This window comes from Monodelphis domestica, chromosome 4 (assembly GCF_027887165.1).
Source record: "Monodelphis domestica isolate mMonDom1 chromosome 4, mMonDom1.pri, whole genome shotgun sequence".
Classification (NCBI taxonomy): Eukaryota; Metazoa; Chordata; class Mammalia; order Didelphimorphia; family Didelphidae; genus Monodelphis; species Monodelphis domestica.
The window spans coordinates 178,502,650-178,521,631 of NC_077230.1; the positions used below are offsets into that span (position 1 = coordinate 178,502,650).

Sequence of the window (18,982 nt, forward strand, 5' to 3'; positions counted from 1 at the left end):
GATGACCTTAAAGGTCATCTAGTTTAACCCTCACATTTTATAGGTGAGAAAACTGAGAACCAAAGAGGGAAAATGACTTTTCCAAGACTACCCAGGTATTAAATACACGACAAATCTGGAATTTAAACCCAGATCCTTTGTCTCCAAACATCATGTTCTTTTTGCTATTGTGTGCTGCTCCCATATCCCTCCCCAAATGGATTTGTATCCATGCTTCCTGTTAAAAACTACAGTAAAATGTAAGGACCAATATTCTAAGTACTTCTAGTGATACTTTCAGGCATATACTAAGCTCATACTTGCTTATGAGAGCTGATTTTTAAATGTTTAGTATGAACATTTACCCCTTAGTTTATCATTTTGTGGATTGCCTAACCTTCAGAAAATGATGGAAAAATATTAATGATGCATTTTTTTTCAGAGCTGATTGTTAAACATCAATCAGGATATTCTTGTTTCTGTATCTGTGACTCTATGGAGGGTTCTTTGAAGAGAGGCTGATTCTATTCAGCATTAAAAATCAAGATATATGATGTTGAAGTGCTTACCCCCCCCCCCCCGTGTGTGTGTGTGTGTGTGTGTGTGTGTGTGTGTGTGTGTGTGTGTGTGTGTGTGTCACCTCCATAAGAGGGTGGTCTTAATCTTTTGATCACTTTAAAACTTTCTAAGAGTTGTTTGCCATTCTCCCTTGCTCAGCTCCTTTACGAGTAGTATTGCTCTTCTCTCATTAGTTTGTGAGGTGGTTTAAGTTATGACCATACATATACAATCAGATAATTGCTCAGCTTTCTTCCTCCTGACTCATCTCCTTACTCCTTGTCCCCGCTGTTTCCATTAAAGCTTTTACTTAGGCATGCTTGTATGTTATTTTAATCAGCCTATTAGAAATGGATAAAATTAAATAACATAAATTTACTCATCCCATGTGTTTCCTAGCCTGCCTATTACTGCCCCCCCCCTTTACCCTTATTTTATGTCTTAGTAACAACTCTAAGACAGACCATCAAGGGCTAGGCAAATGGGGTTAAGTGACTTACCTGGGGTCACACAGCTAGGAAGTGTCTGAGGTCAGATTTGAACCCAGTCTCCCAACTCCAGTCTAAGTTGCTCTATCTATTGAGCTACCTAGCTGCCCACTTAATTCTCCTTAGTTCCTACATCAACCCCTTAAGTTTCAGGGAGGCCAATATTTTAAAACTTCCCTTCCTTCTGACCATTATAACAACAATACTTAGCATTTCTATAGAGCATTAAAGTTTGCAAAGTGCTTTACAAATATCTAATTGTATTCTCACAACAACTCTTGGAGGTAGATATTATTATCTTTATTTTACTGATAAGGAAATTGAGGCAGGTAGAAATTAAGTGTCTTAGCTTAGGTGGCACTGGCAGTAAGTGCCTGGGGCCAAATTGGAATTTGGCTCTTCCTAACTCAAAGTCTAGCCCTCTATCCATTAAACCACCTAGTTTCCAATGAGCAATGACATTTGTGCAGAGCTTTAAACTCCAGACAAAATCCCTGTGGTAAATCAATGTCCACTCTGCTGGCTGTTAAATTTCTCATGGAAACAAAGGGAAGAAAGTCAGTGTTCAAAGGCAGTGTGATGAGCAAGCTGGGTGGAAGCAGGTACTAATTACCAGGCGTTAAATGCCTTATCTGATGTCAGTCTTTTCTCCCTTTTTGTCCCTTTAGGACTGTTAAAAAAAAAAAGGCTACTGGGTTTTCTCAAAGGAGAAGTTAACTGTTGCCTGTTTCAAAAATAAATGTATGGTGAATTGGAGGTAAACTGCTCCTAATCAATCTTAATTTTTCTCTCCCCCTCTATTCAAAAAGTATCTCTGGTGTCCTGCTTTCTTTCCTTTTCCTTTTTTAACTGAGGTACAATGAATCTTGGGATGCAAAAGGACTGATAGCTATCACAGAACATCAATGGATTGTAGAACCAAAAAAACACCTCTTGCCTGTGGATCAGGGATTTTTGGCTACATGGATCCTCCTTTTTATCATATAGATTTTAAATCATCTATTCCTTATCTTTCACTTTAATTCTTGTCCATGTCTTTGCATACATTTTCTATAATAAATTTATCCAACATTCTGGAAGTCGTCTAAGTCTTTTAGCCTATGAATCAAAGTAATCTAAAGTGATATATCTATATCTATAACACTGTACAATGAAGCATTGAGATATGCATCAGTGGAAAAGAACACATATAATTAAGAAAATGGAAGAAATTATTGGAGAAAAATCAATAGGTTTTAATCATACATAGATAACAGGATTATGTATCCAAAAATCCAATATTTCTTCTTCATGTATCCATAAAGATAATACATATTCCTCCTTGCTATTATTTCTAATTTATCTTGTATGTAACCTGTTTGTACATAGATTCTAACATGTTATCTTCTCCAATATTCCATGAGTTCAAGATCTTTCTTCACTTTTTTTTGAATCCCCAGCTCTTAGCACAGTGCTTAGCACATAGAAGGTGCTTGATGATCAACCCTCTTCAATAGAACAATGGTCACCTTTTTTCATGACATGCAGAAGCACATTGCAGGTCAGACTTTTATGTGTCTTCCCTGCAGGATTAGGGATTCATTCATTTAATTCCAATCTAGGATTTCTGACTTTTAGAGTTCAGGCACTAGACTTTCCAAACAGAATAGAATATTTCTTGATGCAGCAGTACGGATGAAAAATTCCTTGTTGTATAGGGACCGATGAGGCAGTGTTTAGGACTGTTGAGTCAAATACATTTTGTGTGTGTGTGTGTTTTTTTTTTTTGTAATCAATAAATAGCAGACACGACAGGATCTTAAATTTTCTGCATCTTTCAGTTAATTGTCAAATGGCAAGAATGTGGTCTGTTGTTGAATATCACTTGTGAAAGCCTGCTAGTTGCATTCAAAATTCTCAAAGAGAATACCCTTGATTTGAGTGTAGGTGACACTTGTAAAGATTTAGTACAAATTGGGGGCAGCTAGGTGGCTCAGTAGGTTGAGAACCAGGCCTAGAAATGGGGCATCCTGTGTTCAAATCGGCAGCAGCCAAGCTTTAGCTGAATGAGCCTGGGCAACTCATAATCCCCATTTCCTGCCCCTTACTTCTCTTCCACCTTGGAATCAAAACCAGTATTGATTCTAAGATGGAAAGTAAGGGTTAAAATATATTTAATACAAATAGATGAATATGGTAGCACATTTCTGTAATTCCTGCTATTAGATTGAGGTTGGTGGATCTCTTGAGCTCAGGAGATCACAGCTGCAATGGACTAAGTCAGTGAGATATTTGTCCTGAGTCCAATATTAATATGGTGAATCCTTCAGAACAAGAAGCCATTAGGTGGCCTAAAGAGAAGTGCCCAGGGTAGAAACAGAATAGGTCACAACTTCTATGTTGATTAGTGGTGGGTTTGGGATCTTGAGTAGATTCTGCACTTCTAGCTAGATAAGATAGGGAAACCTAGCTTATAAAATACAATGAAAATTTGAAAGACATAGTTCAGTTGTCTTATTCTCTCACTCACTTTTATTTGGTATTAAAAATCCATAAATGTAGTACATTCCTTTGCTGAAATAAGCAAAATTGTCAGAAGTGCTACTCTTTGATAAGTCCTTTAAAATTTTTTTTGCATTGGATATGGTAACTTTGTTGATGATACACACTATAGGACCTTATGCTCCTCCCTCCTGCAGTGATCCTTACTTTGGGGCAAGAATGTGAATGGGGCATAGGATTCCCAGTATAGCGACATAGTTTATGGATATGGGCTCTCCAGAATTGGAACTTCTTTTTTGGTTGGGGATGAAGACCCAGGAGTTTCTAGTTTAATTACGTCTTGGAGGCCATGTAGAGCATGAGGTCTTAATACATGTTTGCTATAAATGTCTTCATTTTCATACCAGGAAATAAGCTTGACAGAATGGTCATCGAAGACAATACCAGTGCCAGCAGCAAAGGTATTAAGAGTTGGTGTCACTATTGATGTAACAGAATAAAACCTATTACTACTCTGAGTAGCAAAGACGCCTTTCAAAGGTCCCTCTGATGCTTGCTTTGCTACCTTCTTAATATCATCATATTTGGCAGCTTTCTCCAGGTAGCAAGTCAGATCCACAGTAGAAACATGGGGAGTAGGAACATTGGAAAGTCATGTCTGCAAGCTTCCCTGTCAGCTCTGGTATGACTTAGCTACATTCTGAGAAGCCCGAGTGGAAGCAGGGATGATATTTTGGGCAGCACTATACCCACTGCATCATATCTTGCCAGAGGGACCATTTGCTGTCTTCTGGGGTGCATGTATTGGTATGCACTGTAGTCATGAGTCTTTTCACAATGTCAAAGTTGTAATGAATGACTACAGTCAAGAAGACCAAGCATTGTTGGTAGGAGGCATTACTGATAATCTTCTGGAGAATTCTCATGATTCATTCCCATCACATTCAGGCATCAGCAAAAAGGTAATGATCTGCTTGACTCCACCCTTTAAGTGAGTCCCAGTCTTTTCCATGGTGGAAAAGATACTTGGATCCAGCACCTCCTCATTTAATATTGGTGGGATCCAACTTCTGAAAGATGGTAATGGCTTTTCCATAGATCACCAGCTTTTCAGTCTCAGTCTTAACAGGGCTCTTGAACTTGCCACAAGTGTAATCATATTAGAAGATATAAACCTTGCAGCATGGATGGCCATAATATCTACTCTGCCTTTGTTGAATGCAGCCCTGGTCACTAGAAATTCAATATGGCCAAATCTGTTGACTTTGACCTTTACTATCTTTGTCTCAGGTAAGTGACTATAGCAGGGGATCCTGGCACTAAGTTTAGGATAATTGCTGAGAGCTGCTGATTATTCCTTTTTTGACTGCTTCTTTTAGCATTTTTTAACCCAATTCTTCTTTGAATGCTACTTGAAGGTAGATTCCCATTTTTTCTTCCACAGTAGATTGATTTTCATCTATGCTGGTAGTAAATGCTCCTGTATTCGCATCTCATAGTCAATATGTTCTGTGTCTACATTTCTCTTTTATTTTTCTTAAAGGATACTTCTAAGAGAGGCAGAAATAATTACAAAGTTACCTTTTCCAATTACAAAAGCATCTCAAGATGCATGCTAAAATATGAGCTTTCTGCCTGTTGAAGAAAAGTGGAAAAAAACAATTAAAATTTCAATTTAGTTCTCATTATTATGTCACTTTCTCTCTTTGAGTATTATTGGAGTATATACTCTCTAAGGTGCCCTTTAGCTTAAAATAGAAATTATTATAAACAAGGGTCAGTTAGGTGGTTCAGTAGGTCGATGAAGGGACTTGGGATCAGGAAGACCTGAGTTGAATCCTGTTTCATACTTAGCAGCTGCTTGATCCTAGGCAAGTCACTCAACTTCTCTTTGAGGCATCTAAATGGCACAGTGGATAGAATGCTAGATCTGAAGTCAGGAAAGCCCCAAACATTAAATTCATGACACAGGGCAAGTCTCTGAACTTCCATCTGCCTCAATTTTTTCATCTGTAAAATGGGGATAATAATAGCACCTATCTCCTAGAGCTGTTTTAAAGATGAAATGATATAATAGTTGTAAAATGCTTTGCACTAAAACTCTACAAATGCTAGCTATTATTATAAGTAGTAATGTCTTCTCCTTCTTTGGCCCTCAGGAAAATGAGAGGGTTGAAATAGATGCTATCTCAGGTCCCTCCTACTTCTAAACATTATGAGTTGCTAAAAACAAGAATTCCTTTCACTCCTCAGTCTCTCTGTTTGCTGGTATTACCCATTCTGGCTTGTGTTCCTCTAACTCAGATCATCTATTGAAGGGAATAGAGGTTAATCAATTTCTTCTTTGTCTTTTTTGATATTAAAAACAAATAAACATATTAGTTTCTGGATAATTTAAGGAAATAGAAACCTTAACTTTAGCTATACTTTATATCATTTACACCTATCCCCCATTTCTGGAATGGAATCTACTGCTATCTCCATTTATTGACATTCTTTTCTTCCTTAAAGGCCCAAATTAAGTATTGTGATTATTGAGTTGTTTTTCAGCTGTCTGACTCTTCATGACCCTATTTGGGGTTTTATTGGCAAAGATACTGGAGTAATTTACCATTTCCTTCTCCAACTCATTTTACAGATGGGAAAAGTGAGGCAAACAGGGTTAACTGACTTGTCCAGGATCACAGGGCTAATAAGTGTCTGAGGCCAGATTTGAACTCATAAAGATGAATCTTCCTGACTCTAGGCCTGGCACTGTATTCATTGTGCCACCTAGTTACCCACAATTTAAGTTTTATGGCACCTGGTATTCCCAGTCAGTCTCCCATTCAAGTACTAATCGAGTTCAACAGCTTAGCTTTCAAGATCAGATGAGACTGAGCATGATTAGCGTGATATATAACATGTAAGGTACCACTTTCTTTATGAAGACTTCTTTGATACTTCCAAATAAATGTCCTTCTTAAAATGTCCTGTTTTTTTCCAGTTTCTTATAGATAATGCATATTTGCTGAAAAATTTCTTCACCAATAAAGGTGAAATCAAGACCACAAATTGCAAAGAATCATGGCAGTTAGTATTTATAAAAATAAAGTGAAGGTCTCTGTCTCATGGATTTGTATTAGTTTCCTTTCAAACTCATGCCACCCTAAACTATGAACTTAATCATACCTAAACTTGTATTTATGAATAATTGTATAGGGGTTTCACCCCCTCAATTAGATGGATGCTTCTTAAGGACATGGACTACATGGATGGTCATATTAGTATCTACAATCTAGGGTGGTATAATGGAAATCAATTTTGATTTGTAGTCAGAAAAGGTGGGTTTGAATCCCAACATGACTACTTAAAAACTGTGTAATTTGGAGTAAGTCTTTTACCCTCCCTGATCCTCAGTTTCATTATATAGAACAAAATGAGAAGATTGGATAAGATCTCTATGGTTCCTTCCAACCCTACATCTAAGATCCGATGACAGGTACTATACAAGATAGGAATTAAATAAATATGAAATGAATTCAATGTTGACTACAGGGAAACAAGTAGGAGTTTTAAAGAACAAACCAAAAGAAAAAGAAAGTTATGAAGTTATGTCTTAACAACTTAGAAGAGTAGGGAGTTCTGGTTTTAAATGAAAATATAAATGGAGCTAGACCTAGGGAGAGCTTCTTCTTCCTCTGTTCACTGACTCATTCTTTTATCATCCAGAGTCAGTCTGATCCCAATCCTGTCTGGGTTGAATGCCAAACAAAGCTATCAGGCTTCTGGCTGTGTTAAATTTTGGTTGGCAAAAATGTTAGAATTCTCAGCCTCCTTTCAAGTGGTTTCCTAATCTTATCTCCAAATGTAGAACTCCAGTCTGGGGAAGGTACTTCCCAAAGAATTATTAAACAAAAACTTGGAAATATTTGATGATCTGCTATCTCAATAACTATTCTAAAACCCAAATGAGGTGGGTTGTGCCATGGTTTAATTTTATATATACAGATGTATATTTGTATTATATATATATATATATATATGACCAATGCAATGTTGCTTGAGATTACAAGAAAAAACATGATCCTGATATTGATAATTATAGGTATTAAGAAAATCTTATAAATATATATAATGTGAATGATTATTATTCTTTTTCTGTGGGGCAAGACCTGTGATTTCATTATATTCAGAGTTATTTTCAGTAAACATATGTCTCCAGTGAATTTCCTATCTACATTGTTCCTGAGTATTTTTTGTATTAGAAATTCTTATAATTATTAAGTTAGGTTCAGAAACCCTCCCCCTTCTAATTTAAACTCTCCTAAACAAAATTATTAACATTACAGAGTTATTAGGGATCTTAAAGATACTTTCTGACCATTTTTCTCTTTTTATAGAAGAGGAAACTAAGACCTTGAGAGAATAAATTACTACTCTAATGTTACACAAATAATACCATCTAACAGAGAGAAATATGAGAGTTGCACATGCATAACAAATTATAGAATTTAGTTCTGGTCTTACATGTAACTAGGAAGAAGCAGGCCTGCTGAGAGCACAGCCTACAGCCAAATTTTCTGCCTCTACTTCACTCTTCTTGTGGTAGCTTCAGAGTACACTGGGCATGGTTGAGACTTTAATTAGACTCCACCACAACATTAATAGGCTAAAGAAAATTACAAGGGAAAATTAACATTTAAATAGATTCTGATTGTATGAGAGAATAATTTTTTTTTAAATGAACCAGGGATTTGGTTCAGCTGGGAGTAGCATGTCTAATTGATGGTTGTCACTGTCAAAAAAAAGGGCTTCAAGTGAAGTGCTTTGTGGGAGTTGAGGAGGAGAAAGCAAAAGAGCCTCAAACTCTTACCACCTAGCCTGATTCTCAGAAATAATTTTGACCTTTACAGTAGGATAAATGAGGGGAAACGTGTTGTATTTATCTAAGACCCTTCTAGAGGACAAAATTCTATTTAAACCCTGTCCAACTACAGAGCAATTAGACACAGTAGATGGAGTGCTGGACTTGAAATCAGGAAGTCTCATCTTCCTGAATTCAGATCTGACCACAGATACTGTGTGACTCTGGCAAGTCACTTATCCCTGTTTACCTCAGTTCCTTCAACTGTAAAAGGAGCTGGTGAAGAAAATAGCAAACCTCCAGTATCTTTGCCAAGAAAACCCCAAGATGAAGAGTTGTACACAACTGAAAAACAATAGAACAGCAAAGCCTGGAGTAACCCTTCTTAGGACAGTTGTAAAAATGTTAGGAGAACACTAATTTCTTTTCTTGATACTGTAGCTTACTACCTTATTTTGATATAGGAATTGGTGGTTTGCATGTTATAGGGCTCAGGGAAAACAAGGATTTTCTTTTCCTCTTAAAAATTGTACCAACTGTAACCATGCTCAAGAGTCTTAAATTCTGAATGGGATTTGATACTTGTTCTGAGATCTGCTTTTAGAGTTGTGCCAGCTTATATAAACTATAGTATTAAAGAATCTCAGAGTAGGAAGGAGACTTATCTAGTCTAATCCCTTTATTTTACAGAGGAAGAAACTGAGGTCCAAAAATGGGAAGTGATTTGCTCAAACTCTTTCCCCAAATTGTACCTGAAAGATCCTGCGAACTATTTCCTCCTTTCTATCCCATAGCCCGCATCTCCAAATGGGCTACACAGAAGTTTTATTATAGGATTAATATTGTCTGTAACCCTAGTGATAAAAGGCAAAAAACAAAAACAGGGAAGAAACTCTCCATGTCCTTTTATGAAATATACTATTTCCCCTTCAAAATACAAAGTCAACTTCTGAAGCAAAGTCATTAATCCTGAATTATTAGTAGTAAAACTACATTTCCCAATAAGCTAGAAGATGTAGGTTTAGGAGTGAGATAAACCAAAAGAAAATCCAGAAACATGAAATATTTTAAACCTATTTATAGTGAAAACCCATTTGACACAGAATGGAGTCCATTTAAAAAATTCCTTGCTTTTAGGATGTTGAAACTTTGGAAGAGTTCCTGGATCAAGTCCTACTCTGATGCCTCAAAAGGATGTGGAGGTAACCTTAGGTTCCATATAATTCCGTTTTTTTTAAAAAATGCAAGCAACTATTAATATTATTAAGTAACTATTATTTAAGAACTATACCTAGAAGGGAAAACATATCAAGGTGTGGGGAAGGGGGAAGGTTAAGGGTAATTTGCATCCTTGTGGGGTTGTGGCACTGGAACAAAAGTTCCACTGAGTATGACCAAGTTAGAAAAATTTGTTTTGGGAAGAGTATGGTCCTGGCAACATATCATATCTGCTGCCTAAGGACCAATGCAGCAAAATATGGTCCTGGTAATATATGTTAACTGAGAACCAGATGGACTAAAGTGATCAATTAAATGCTGATAGGAAAATGGAAAAACAGGCCTAATAGTACACTACTAGAGCAGTTAAGATTTTTTTCTTTTTTAGAAAACAAGATGGAATTATACATTATGAGCTGTAAGTTGTTCATGCTTATTGACCTAGAGATCCCATTACATGTGATAGGCCCTAAGGGAATTATTGAGAAGTTATATAAAATATTTTTGAGAGCTTGCATAAAAATATTCATGGAAGTTTTGTTTATTATGTTAAATAACTGGAAACAACACATATATAATAAATGGGAGAAATGGCTCAATGGTTTGGGCTTTTTTAATGTCATAGACTGTATTATGTTATTGAAATGGCAAATATTGGAAACATAAAGAAAATAAGGGAAAGAGATGAAGAGATGAAAAGAGAAGAAAAGAGTATAAGAATAATGCATACCATGATTACATTAAAAAAAATTCAGCCACAAAATCAAGAGAAAAAAGTATCCAAGTAAAACAAATCCAAAGTAAACTCAAAAGCAGATGATGTTTATATTAGCATCCATATATAATTTACATATTTTAAATAAATTATAAACAATGTAGAGTTTGTGGTCTTGCACATAATCTTTTTTATGCATTTGTTAGTTAAACGCTTTTTTATTAGTGGTGCTGGCTAATTTAAAAAAAGGAACTCTTTTGTTTATGGTACTATAAAGGAACAGGAGTTTGAGGACAAATTATTGAATCATGACCTTCATTCAAAAAAGGTATGAAGGAGGAGAGGAGATGGAGGGATATGAAATGCATACAAATAAATACAAAAATGTATAAAGTGGGACAGCTGGGTAGCTCAGTGGATTGAGAGCCAGGCCTAGAGATGGGAGGTCTTAGGTTCAAATCTGGCCTCAGACGCTTCCCAGCTGTGTGACCCTGGGCAAGTCACTTGACCCCCATTGCCTAGCCCTTACTACTCTTCTGCCTTGTAGCCAATACATAGTATTGATTCCAAGATGAAAGGTAAGGGTTTAAAAAAATGTATGAAGTAATGCATAGTAATTTAAAAGAGAATCAACAATTGACAGAGCAGCTAAGTAATCCCATGGATAGAATACCAAGAAGATTCTTCTTTTTGAGTCCAAATTTGCCCTATGACATTACTAGATGTGTGACCCTGGGCAAGTTACTTATCTGTTTGCCTCCATTTTCTCATGTGTAAAATGAGCTAGAGAAAAAAATGGAAAACCACACTAGTATCTTTGCCAAGAAAATCCCAAATAAGGTCATGAAGAGTCAGAAACATTGAACAATAATTCCAAACAATCCCTCCTTCCCTCTGTTTCTTCCTCCCTCCCTACCCCCTCTTGCTCCTTCTACTAGTTCAATTATTGTACATCTCTCTTTTGATCTATAGTTCCACATTGCCAGTTTCCTACTAGACTTCTGCACCTATCCTACATGTTATTGTCGGGGAGGGAAATACAACTTTTAAAAGGTCTCAATTAGTGAGTGGGACTTGAGTTATACTTTGAAGGAAGCTAGGTGTTCTAAGATGGAGAAGTTAGGAAGAAGTGGGTTTTATCATGTGAGATACCTTTGCAAAAGCATTAGGGAAACAACAGATGAAATGTCATGGACAGGGAACAGCTGGAAGTCCAACTTGATTACAGCAGAATGCGAAAGAGAGTAATCTGAAATCATATTGGGAAGATAGGTGGGAGACATATTGTAGAGGATTTTAAATGACAGTCTGAAGATTTTTCATTTTATCCTAGGCACAATAGTGAGCCACTGAGATTTCTGAACAGAACAGTGTCATGATCAGATCTATATTTTGGGAATACAATAATAAATCACATTTTACAATACTTTAAAAATTTTATGAGGCAGGTGGGTAGTGCAATGGATAGAATGTTGGGTTGAAGTCAAGAAGACCTGAGTTCAAACCTGGTCTCAGCTACTTATTAACTGTGTTACTTTGGGCAAGTCATTTTATACTTTTTTTTTTTGCCCAGGAGGCAGCTAGGTAGCTCAGTAGATAAAGCACTGAGCTTGGCGTCAGGAAGATCTGGGTTTAAATAAAGCCTCAGATGCTTCCTCTCTGTGTGACCCTAGGCAAGTCACTGAATCTGTTTGTCTTAATCTACTGAAGAAGGAAATGGCAAACTACTATAGTATCTCTGCCAAGAAAACCCCAAATGGGTAAACAAAGTCAGAAATGCCTGAGATGTGCCTGAACAACAATAACATAGGATAAGTGGAAATGTCTAGTAGGCAACTGGCAATGTGGAATTATAGATCAAAAGAGAGATTAAACATGTACAATAATTGAACTAATAGGAGGAACAAGAGGGGGTAGAGAGGGAGGAAGAAGGAGATGGGAAAAGGGATGCCAGTCTTGGAAAAAGCCCAGACTAAGTGGGTAGAACAAGGATAATGATTCAGCAAAGTGTATAACTGAAAATCTGTTTATTCCTTGATTTCTAATGATCATTAATAAATCTTTAAAATATAATATTTTTATTATTTGAGACTAATTTTAATTTTTACAAAAGGAGACTGAAAAGAAATCATTAAAGAAATAGGAGGAACCAAGAGAGAGCAGTGTCAAGGAAAGGAATTAAGAGGTGGTCAGTGTTGTGAAAAATTAAATAGAGGTTAAATAGAATAAGGATTGAGAAAAGAACATTGGATTTAGCAGTTAAGAAATCATTGATAACCTTGGAGAAAGTAGTTCCAGTTTCAGTAGAGTGGAGCCATGTGGAGCCCTCCAATATCAATCAATTATTATTGGGAAAGACTGTGGAACAAAGGATTGAAAAGCAAGTGTGAGGGGAAGAAATGAGGGAATTAGTGTAAACTACCATTTCTAGGAGCTTATCTATGCAAGAAAGACACAAGAGATATGGTACTTAAAGAAGAAGCAAATGGATAAGGAAAGTTTGAAGATAAGAGAGAGGGGGCAAGCTTCCAGAGGTGACAGGAAAGGATGGAGTTAAGAAAAAAAAAGTAAAAGGGTTGGCTTGGTCAAGAATAAGGGGCATTTTATTTCTGGTTCCTTAGCATCCATAGCAAAGAAAGAGGGAACTGGAAAAGATCTGAGGTTTGGATGAAAGAGAAAAACAATTCCATGATAAATGGCCTTCATTTTCTCAGGAAAATAGTAGTTTAGGTGCTTTGCTAAGAAGGTAAAGGGTAATAGTCACTATGTTATATGGAATCTATGAGGGAAAAATATAGGAAACACCAAGTGGCTTGGGCCCCTGGGGTTTGATAGGCAAGTTTGGGTCTTGTGTTCTAGGACTTTTCCAGACACACTTCTACCAATTTAACTTTTACTTCCAACTCCTCCCTCCTTTTAGCTTTCCTTTATGTTTAGTCTTTTTGATTCAGAATCGTTAGATTAAAAATAGGATTAGGAGGAAAGAAGCTATGGGTAAGCTCCATATCACAGTGGATAGAATGCTGAGCCTAGAGTCAGGAAGACCTGAGTTCAGATCTAGCCTCAGACACTGACTAACCATGTGACCTGGACAAATCACTTAACCTTATTTGCCTCAGTTTCCTTATCTATAAAATACACTAGAGAAGAAAATGGCAATAAACCAATAGGAAAACATTTATAAATTCCATTTTGTGCCAGGTACTGTGTTAAACTTTTCCACCTTGGTAGAGACTTTCAGAGCTTGTACTTGTAAAACTTTCAAGAACCAAGAATCATCAACTCAGAATCATTGGAATAGGATAGTAGAAAGTACAAAATATAGTTCTCATAAATGAATTGATAGAAATATCATTCTTCTGTCATTCAAAGTCTTCTCCAATCTAGTCTTAACCTATTTTTTCCAATATATGTCACTATCCCTTCAATCAATCAATCAATCAATCAGTAAATATTCATTAAGCACATACTATGTGCCAGACACTGTAGTAAGGGCTGAGAATACAAAAAGATGCAAAAGACAGTTTTTGCTCTCAAGGAGCTTACACTTTAATGTGGGAGATAGCAAGTAAGCAAATATATCAAATATATGCAAAGCAAGCTAAATGTAAGATAGAGATTAAGTAGAAGGAAGGCACTAGAATTTAGAAAAGTTAGGGTAAACTTCCAATAGAAGATGCGATTTTAGATAGGACTTAAAGAATGTCAGGAAAGATGAGAAGGGAGGATGTTCAGCCAGAGAAAATGCCCTGGACAAAGAGATGAAGCAAGGAACAACTTGCAGATCAGTTTTATTGAAAAAGAAGTTAAGGAATAGGAAACAATGCTGGAAAATTAAGTGAAGGCCAGATTCTAGAAAACTTTAAATTCCAGGCTTTTCGTTGTTCAGCCCAGGTTCTCGCAGTCTGAGGTTGGATCTGAGCTCTTGAAGATCAATCTTCCTGATTTCAAGCACATTGCTCTATCTATTGTATTACCTAGCTGACCAAAATTCCAGACTAATGAGTTAATATTTTGCACCAAAGGTAACCAACTATTGAAGATTTTTTCAGTAGCAACATGACATGGTTAGACCTGTGTTTTTGGATAATCGATTTGGCAGTTGTACAGGGGATGGGTTTTAAAGGGGAAATATTGGAATAGGGAGACCAATTAGAAAGCAGCTAGGTGGATGCAGCATATAACTCGAAGTTAGGAAAGATCTAAGTGCAAATCCTACTTCTGACACAGATAGTTGTACAACAATGGGGAAGTCATTTAATTTCTCTAAATCTCAATTTCTTCATCTCATTCTTCATAAAATGGGGACAATAATAACAATTCACTAAGTGACTGCCCCTCCAATCTAACTAGAAGACAAAGCATCAAGGTACAAATGATAAAGGATTTATCTATCTCAGAATGTTAAGTACATTAGTAGACTTTTTGTCTACTACCTGAGGACCAACCTAATGTTTACCAGAAGATTAGCCACTAAATGAATATCTCTTTGATAACATAGGAAGATTGTTTGATAAGGCACATAGGAATCATTCTCTGAGTCAGTGGACATGGATGGTATATACTTACAACATAGAAATCACAGACCTTTGAGGTGCTGAAATGTTTCCATAGCACTTTAGGCACTCCCTGTTCCAGTCACACTGACTTGTTATTGTTTCCAAATTCATGACATTCCCTATATCACCTCCATGATGGCACACAAAGGAGCCTCTCTGTCTGGAATGCACTCCCTCTTCATCTCCCTAGCTTCCTCTAAAGCCCAGCTCAATTGGCCTTCACTGAGTCCAAAAAAATTGGCTAGTGCTCCCTCTTAGAAATGATTTCCCATGCCTAATTTTATATTTGTTGATTTTGTGTGCATAGTGTAACACCTCTTAAAAGCAAGGACAATTTCTTTTCTGTGTTTGTGTCTCCCAGACCTGGCAGCACAATGCAATGCTTAGTACAAAGCAAGTACTTAATAAAGGTTTCTTGTATTTAAGTGTGCACATAGTGGACACTTAATAAATGTTCTTGCAGAATCCAATTAACATTCTGTCTGTGGTGTAGTGATTTTCAGCAGCTTGAATGCAAATAAATATAGATGTTTTCACATCTGAATCAGTGGCATAAAAGAATATGATTGGTGATGGAAAGAGTCTTGGATTTAGAGTCATGACCACCTGGATTTTAATCTTGGCTCTGTTCTTTACTATCTGAAACACCTTTGGTTAAATCATTTCCCCTGATTGGTGAGGTAACATCAGTGGTGGAGGCTGAAGTCATTTTTTTAAAGCTCAAGATCATCTGCTCACTCCCCCAGTCCCCTTAAGGGCACTAAGAGTCCTGAAGGAGTGAAATGTAACACATCTGGCCTTCTGGCTGTGCTTACCAGGGTAGCCAATCTTAAAACAGTATGAATACTAACTCCCCTTCATTCACATTGTACTCCAACTAAACTGAGCTACTAACAATAGTTATCCTCCACCACTTTTGTGCATCTGCATGTATGAACTTTCATGCTTGAAATGAACTCCGTTTATGTTTTAGCTTGTTGAAAAATGTCCCTATTTTCAAGACCCATCTGAAACCATCCTCCCCAAGAAGCATTCTGCAGATCTCCTAGCTATTAGGGATCCCTTTTGAAATTTCTCACATGTATGTCTGTGACTTCTATACATTTATCTCATTCTAACATATTTCAGTTGTTCATAAATGCCCTGATGGTTTTAGACATATAAGGTAATTTAACAGTCTGCTAGTTCAACCCATATTACAGTGAAAAGCTCATGATTCTGGAGTCATAGGACCTGGGTTCAAACCTCACTTCTAAGGCTTATTGCCTATGAGACTAGTTTAGCAAGTTGCTCAATTTCCCTGATCACCAGGTTCCTCACATATAAAATCAGAACTGTTGACTTAAGGGCTCCTGAGGTTCTAGTCACCTCTAGATCTATGATGTTATTTGAGATTGGAAGAAGTTGGCATCCAAAGACTTGCCATGTGGCACAAGATTGAGAGCTACTCCTCATACTCATAATAGAGCTTTATAAAGTCCTTGAGAACAGATTGTTTTTGTCTTTATTTCCCCCAATACTTAGAGAAGCCCCTTACACACAGGACCCGTCATAATATTTACCTAATCCAACTCTTCTTCATATGTTTGGAGGAAACTAGGACCAGAAAGAGTCACAGATTTAGAGTTGGAAGAGGACCTTGGAGGATGCCTTGGAGGTCAATTCCTTAATTTTGAAATGAGGAAATGAGGTTATGAGAGGTTAAGTGACTTGCTTAAAAAAAAAAAAAAGTTAATGTGTCTAAGCAGGTTTTGAATCCCAAACTGCTGGCTGAAGTAACTTTGCCCAAGATAACACAATAATATTGCAGGGATTTGAATTCAAGTCCTTCTTCTCTAAATCCAGTGCAATTACTTTTTGTGGGATAAATTTTTGAATGATCCTCTCTTTTCTGCTCTATCTTTTGAAGACAGAATTGGCAAAGTATCTGTGAGGCAGGAAGCCAGAATTTTTGACCGAGCACTCACTAGCTTCTGAGAGTGGGTACAAAATGCTGCTGTGTTTGTGATCAGCATTCCTCATTACCCCCATTCCTGGAAAACCGCGTCTTTGGAGTATATGGGTTTAAAACACCAAGCTTAAGAAAACAAGCAGTCTGGGGAAGGGGTGGTGCAAGGGAACAAGAGGTGGAATGCGGAGGCGGGAGGAACTCCGCTCTTGCCAAAGGATACCCGCTCTGTTTTCTCATCTTATTTCAAAAACGAACGTCTGTCACTATTTCCTTTCTCCCCCTCCCTCAACTCCAACCTTCTTTTTTGCTCCTTTCTCTAGCTCTAGATTCAATTTTAACCCCGAAATTCCCTGACAAACCACTGCTATCCTACGCATACCGACTGTTCCCCTTGGCGGCCACCACTACCCCTGGGGAAAGTAGAGTTCTCATTCTGGAACTCCAATGGGGCAGGAGTCCGTGCACTGAGCATGTGCGAGCATGCACACTGGCCTGGACAGCTTTTAAGGATCTGTCACAGGTAACAGACTGAGTTCCCCGGGGCTGGAGGAGTGGCGCGCAGGAGCCGGGTGGCTGCCTGTCCCGGGGATCCCGTGCAGTGTCCGTTGTACCCCAGAGCGCAGCGGCTGCGCCTTCCCTTAGGGGTGTGGGGGAGCATCCGTGGGTCCGCGTGTGTGGGGCTGGTTGACGGCAGGAAGAGCCAATCAGGTCTAGCAGCCCGGGCTGCCATGTGACAGGCGAGGCGGCCCCTTTCCCCAGCGCGGCCAGAGAGCGAGAGCGAGAGGGAGCCAGGGCTCAAAAGGAGCCCGAGCCATCGCCAGCAGCAGCAGCAGCAGCAGCAGCTGCGGTGGCAGAGGCATCTGAGCAGCAGACGCGGTCCGGGCTGCGGAGGCTCCAGAGGACAGAAGAACCTATATCTCCGCCCTCCTCTATCCCCGGGACATTGCGAGAAGCCCGGCCGCTGCAGCGAGATCTGCAGGACAAGGCTGGACAAAGCAAGATGGCAGGGATCTTAGCCTGGTTCTGGAACGAGAGGTTCTGGCTCCCCCACAATGTCACCTGGGCAGATCTGAAGAACACAGAAGAAGCCACCTTTCCCCAGGCTGAAGATCTCTATCTCGCCTTCCCCTTGGCCTTCTTCATCTTCATGGTCAGGCTGGTCTTTGAAAGGTAAGAAGGGTTGGACGTCTTCCTCCCCTCCCCCTACACACACACACACACACACACACACACACACATGTCCCTGCCTCATTCTCTCTGCCTCTTTCCCCTTGGTTCTCTCTCTCTCTCTCTCTCTCTCTCTCTCTCTCTCTCTCTCTCTCTCTCTCTCTCTCTCTCTCTCTCTCACACACACACACACACACACACACACACACACACACACACATACTCAGAGAGATTCTCGGGCACCCTCTCACTAGCACACACATCCATCCCCTTTATCCAGACTCTAACGCAGGCATCTTCCTCTTTCTCGCTCCTTGTCACCCAGTAACCCCAGCATCCCACAGCCTTTGTATAGAGGTCAGGAGAGTGGACACTCAACTGCGTTCCGATTTAAGGGAAGAGAGGTTCCTACTTACTTACCAGTTCTTTGACCCAAGGATGCCAAAAAAGAGAGTCAGCTTCCTAACGGAAATGCAGGCTACTATCTTTCTATCTACTTGGTACCGCTGTCTTCCCTTCTTGGGGAGAGGGGAACAAAAGGTAAAAAGCTGTTGATGGGGATGTATTGGACTTAGCTAGGATAGGTTCTCACTGTTCCCTCTCTTGCTCAATCAGGGAACCCTGTATATTGCTTCAACTGTAGCACTAGGAGGCGGAATTTCATTGGGAATGCTTGGTGACTATACATCTAATTCTAATAGAACGAGACTAACGGATAGGAAGGGAGAAAGAAACACATTTCAAATCATTTAGACCTGGGTTGATTTTATAAACTTGCTTCTTCCACCCTCCTTTCCCTAGGGTGTCCTTGCCTTTTGGTCCCACTTGTCTTCTCAGTAGTCATATTTATAACCCAACATGCCTACCTGAATGTTAAATATATTTCCATGTGGGATGGGTCATAATTGTGGAGGTCTCCAGTACTGCCTGCCAATTCAGAGATAAGTTCCTTAAAAGGAGTAACTGACTTTGTAATGTTGAATTTCCAATTATTTTGAACTAAAAAGCAAACTTGGATTT

General features: G+C 38.5%; 1 protein-coding gene and 1 long non-coding RNA gene across 3 annotated transcripts in view; one reads left to right on the forward strand and one right to left on the reverse strand.

Moving 5' to 3' along the window:
• Nucleotides 1-3,508: 3,508 nt before the first annotated feature.
• On the reverse strand, nucleotides 3,509-18,644 carry LOC130453713 (uncharacterized). Its single transcript, XR_008911225.1, has 2 exons — nucleotides 18,383-18,644; nucleotides 3,509-5,056 (listed from the first exon to the last, which is right to left on the reverse strand). It is a non-coding gene; the product is annotated as an uncharacterized LOC130453713 (long non-coding RNA).
• Nucleotides 17,267-18,982, forward strand: part of CERS6 (ceramide synthase 6) — a 323,332-nt gene continuing 321,616 nt past the window's right edge. Inside the window, exon 1 of one of the 2 annotated variants that reach the window (XM_001375375.5) lies at nucleotides 17,267-17,965. In XM_001375375.5, coding sequence (XP_001375412.2) covers nucleotides 17,796-17,965 — 170 coding nt within the window. In that variant the 5' untranslated portion in view covers nucleotides 17,267-17,795. The remainder of the gene's footprint in view (nucleotides 17,966-18,982) is intronic. The other variant, XM_007494319.3, reaches the window with a different exon arrangement.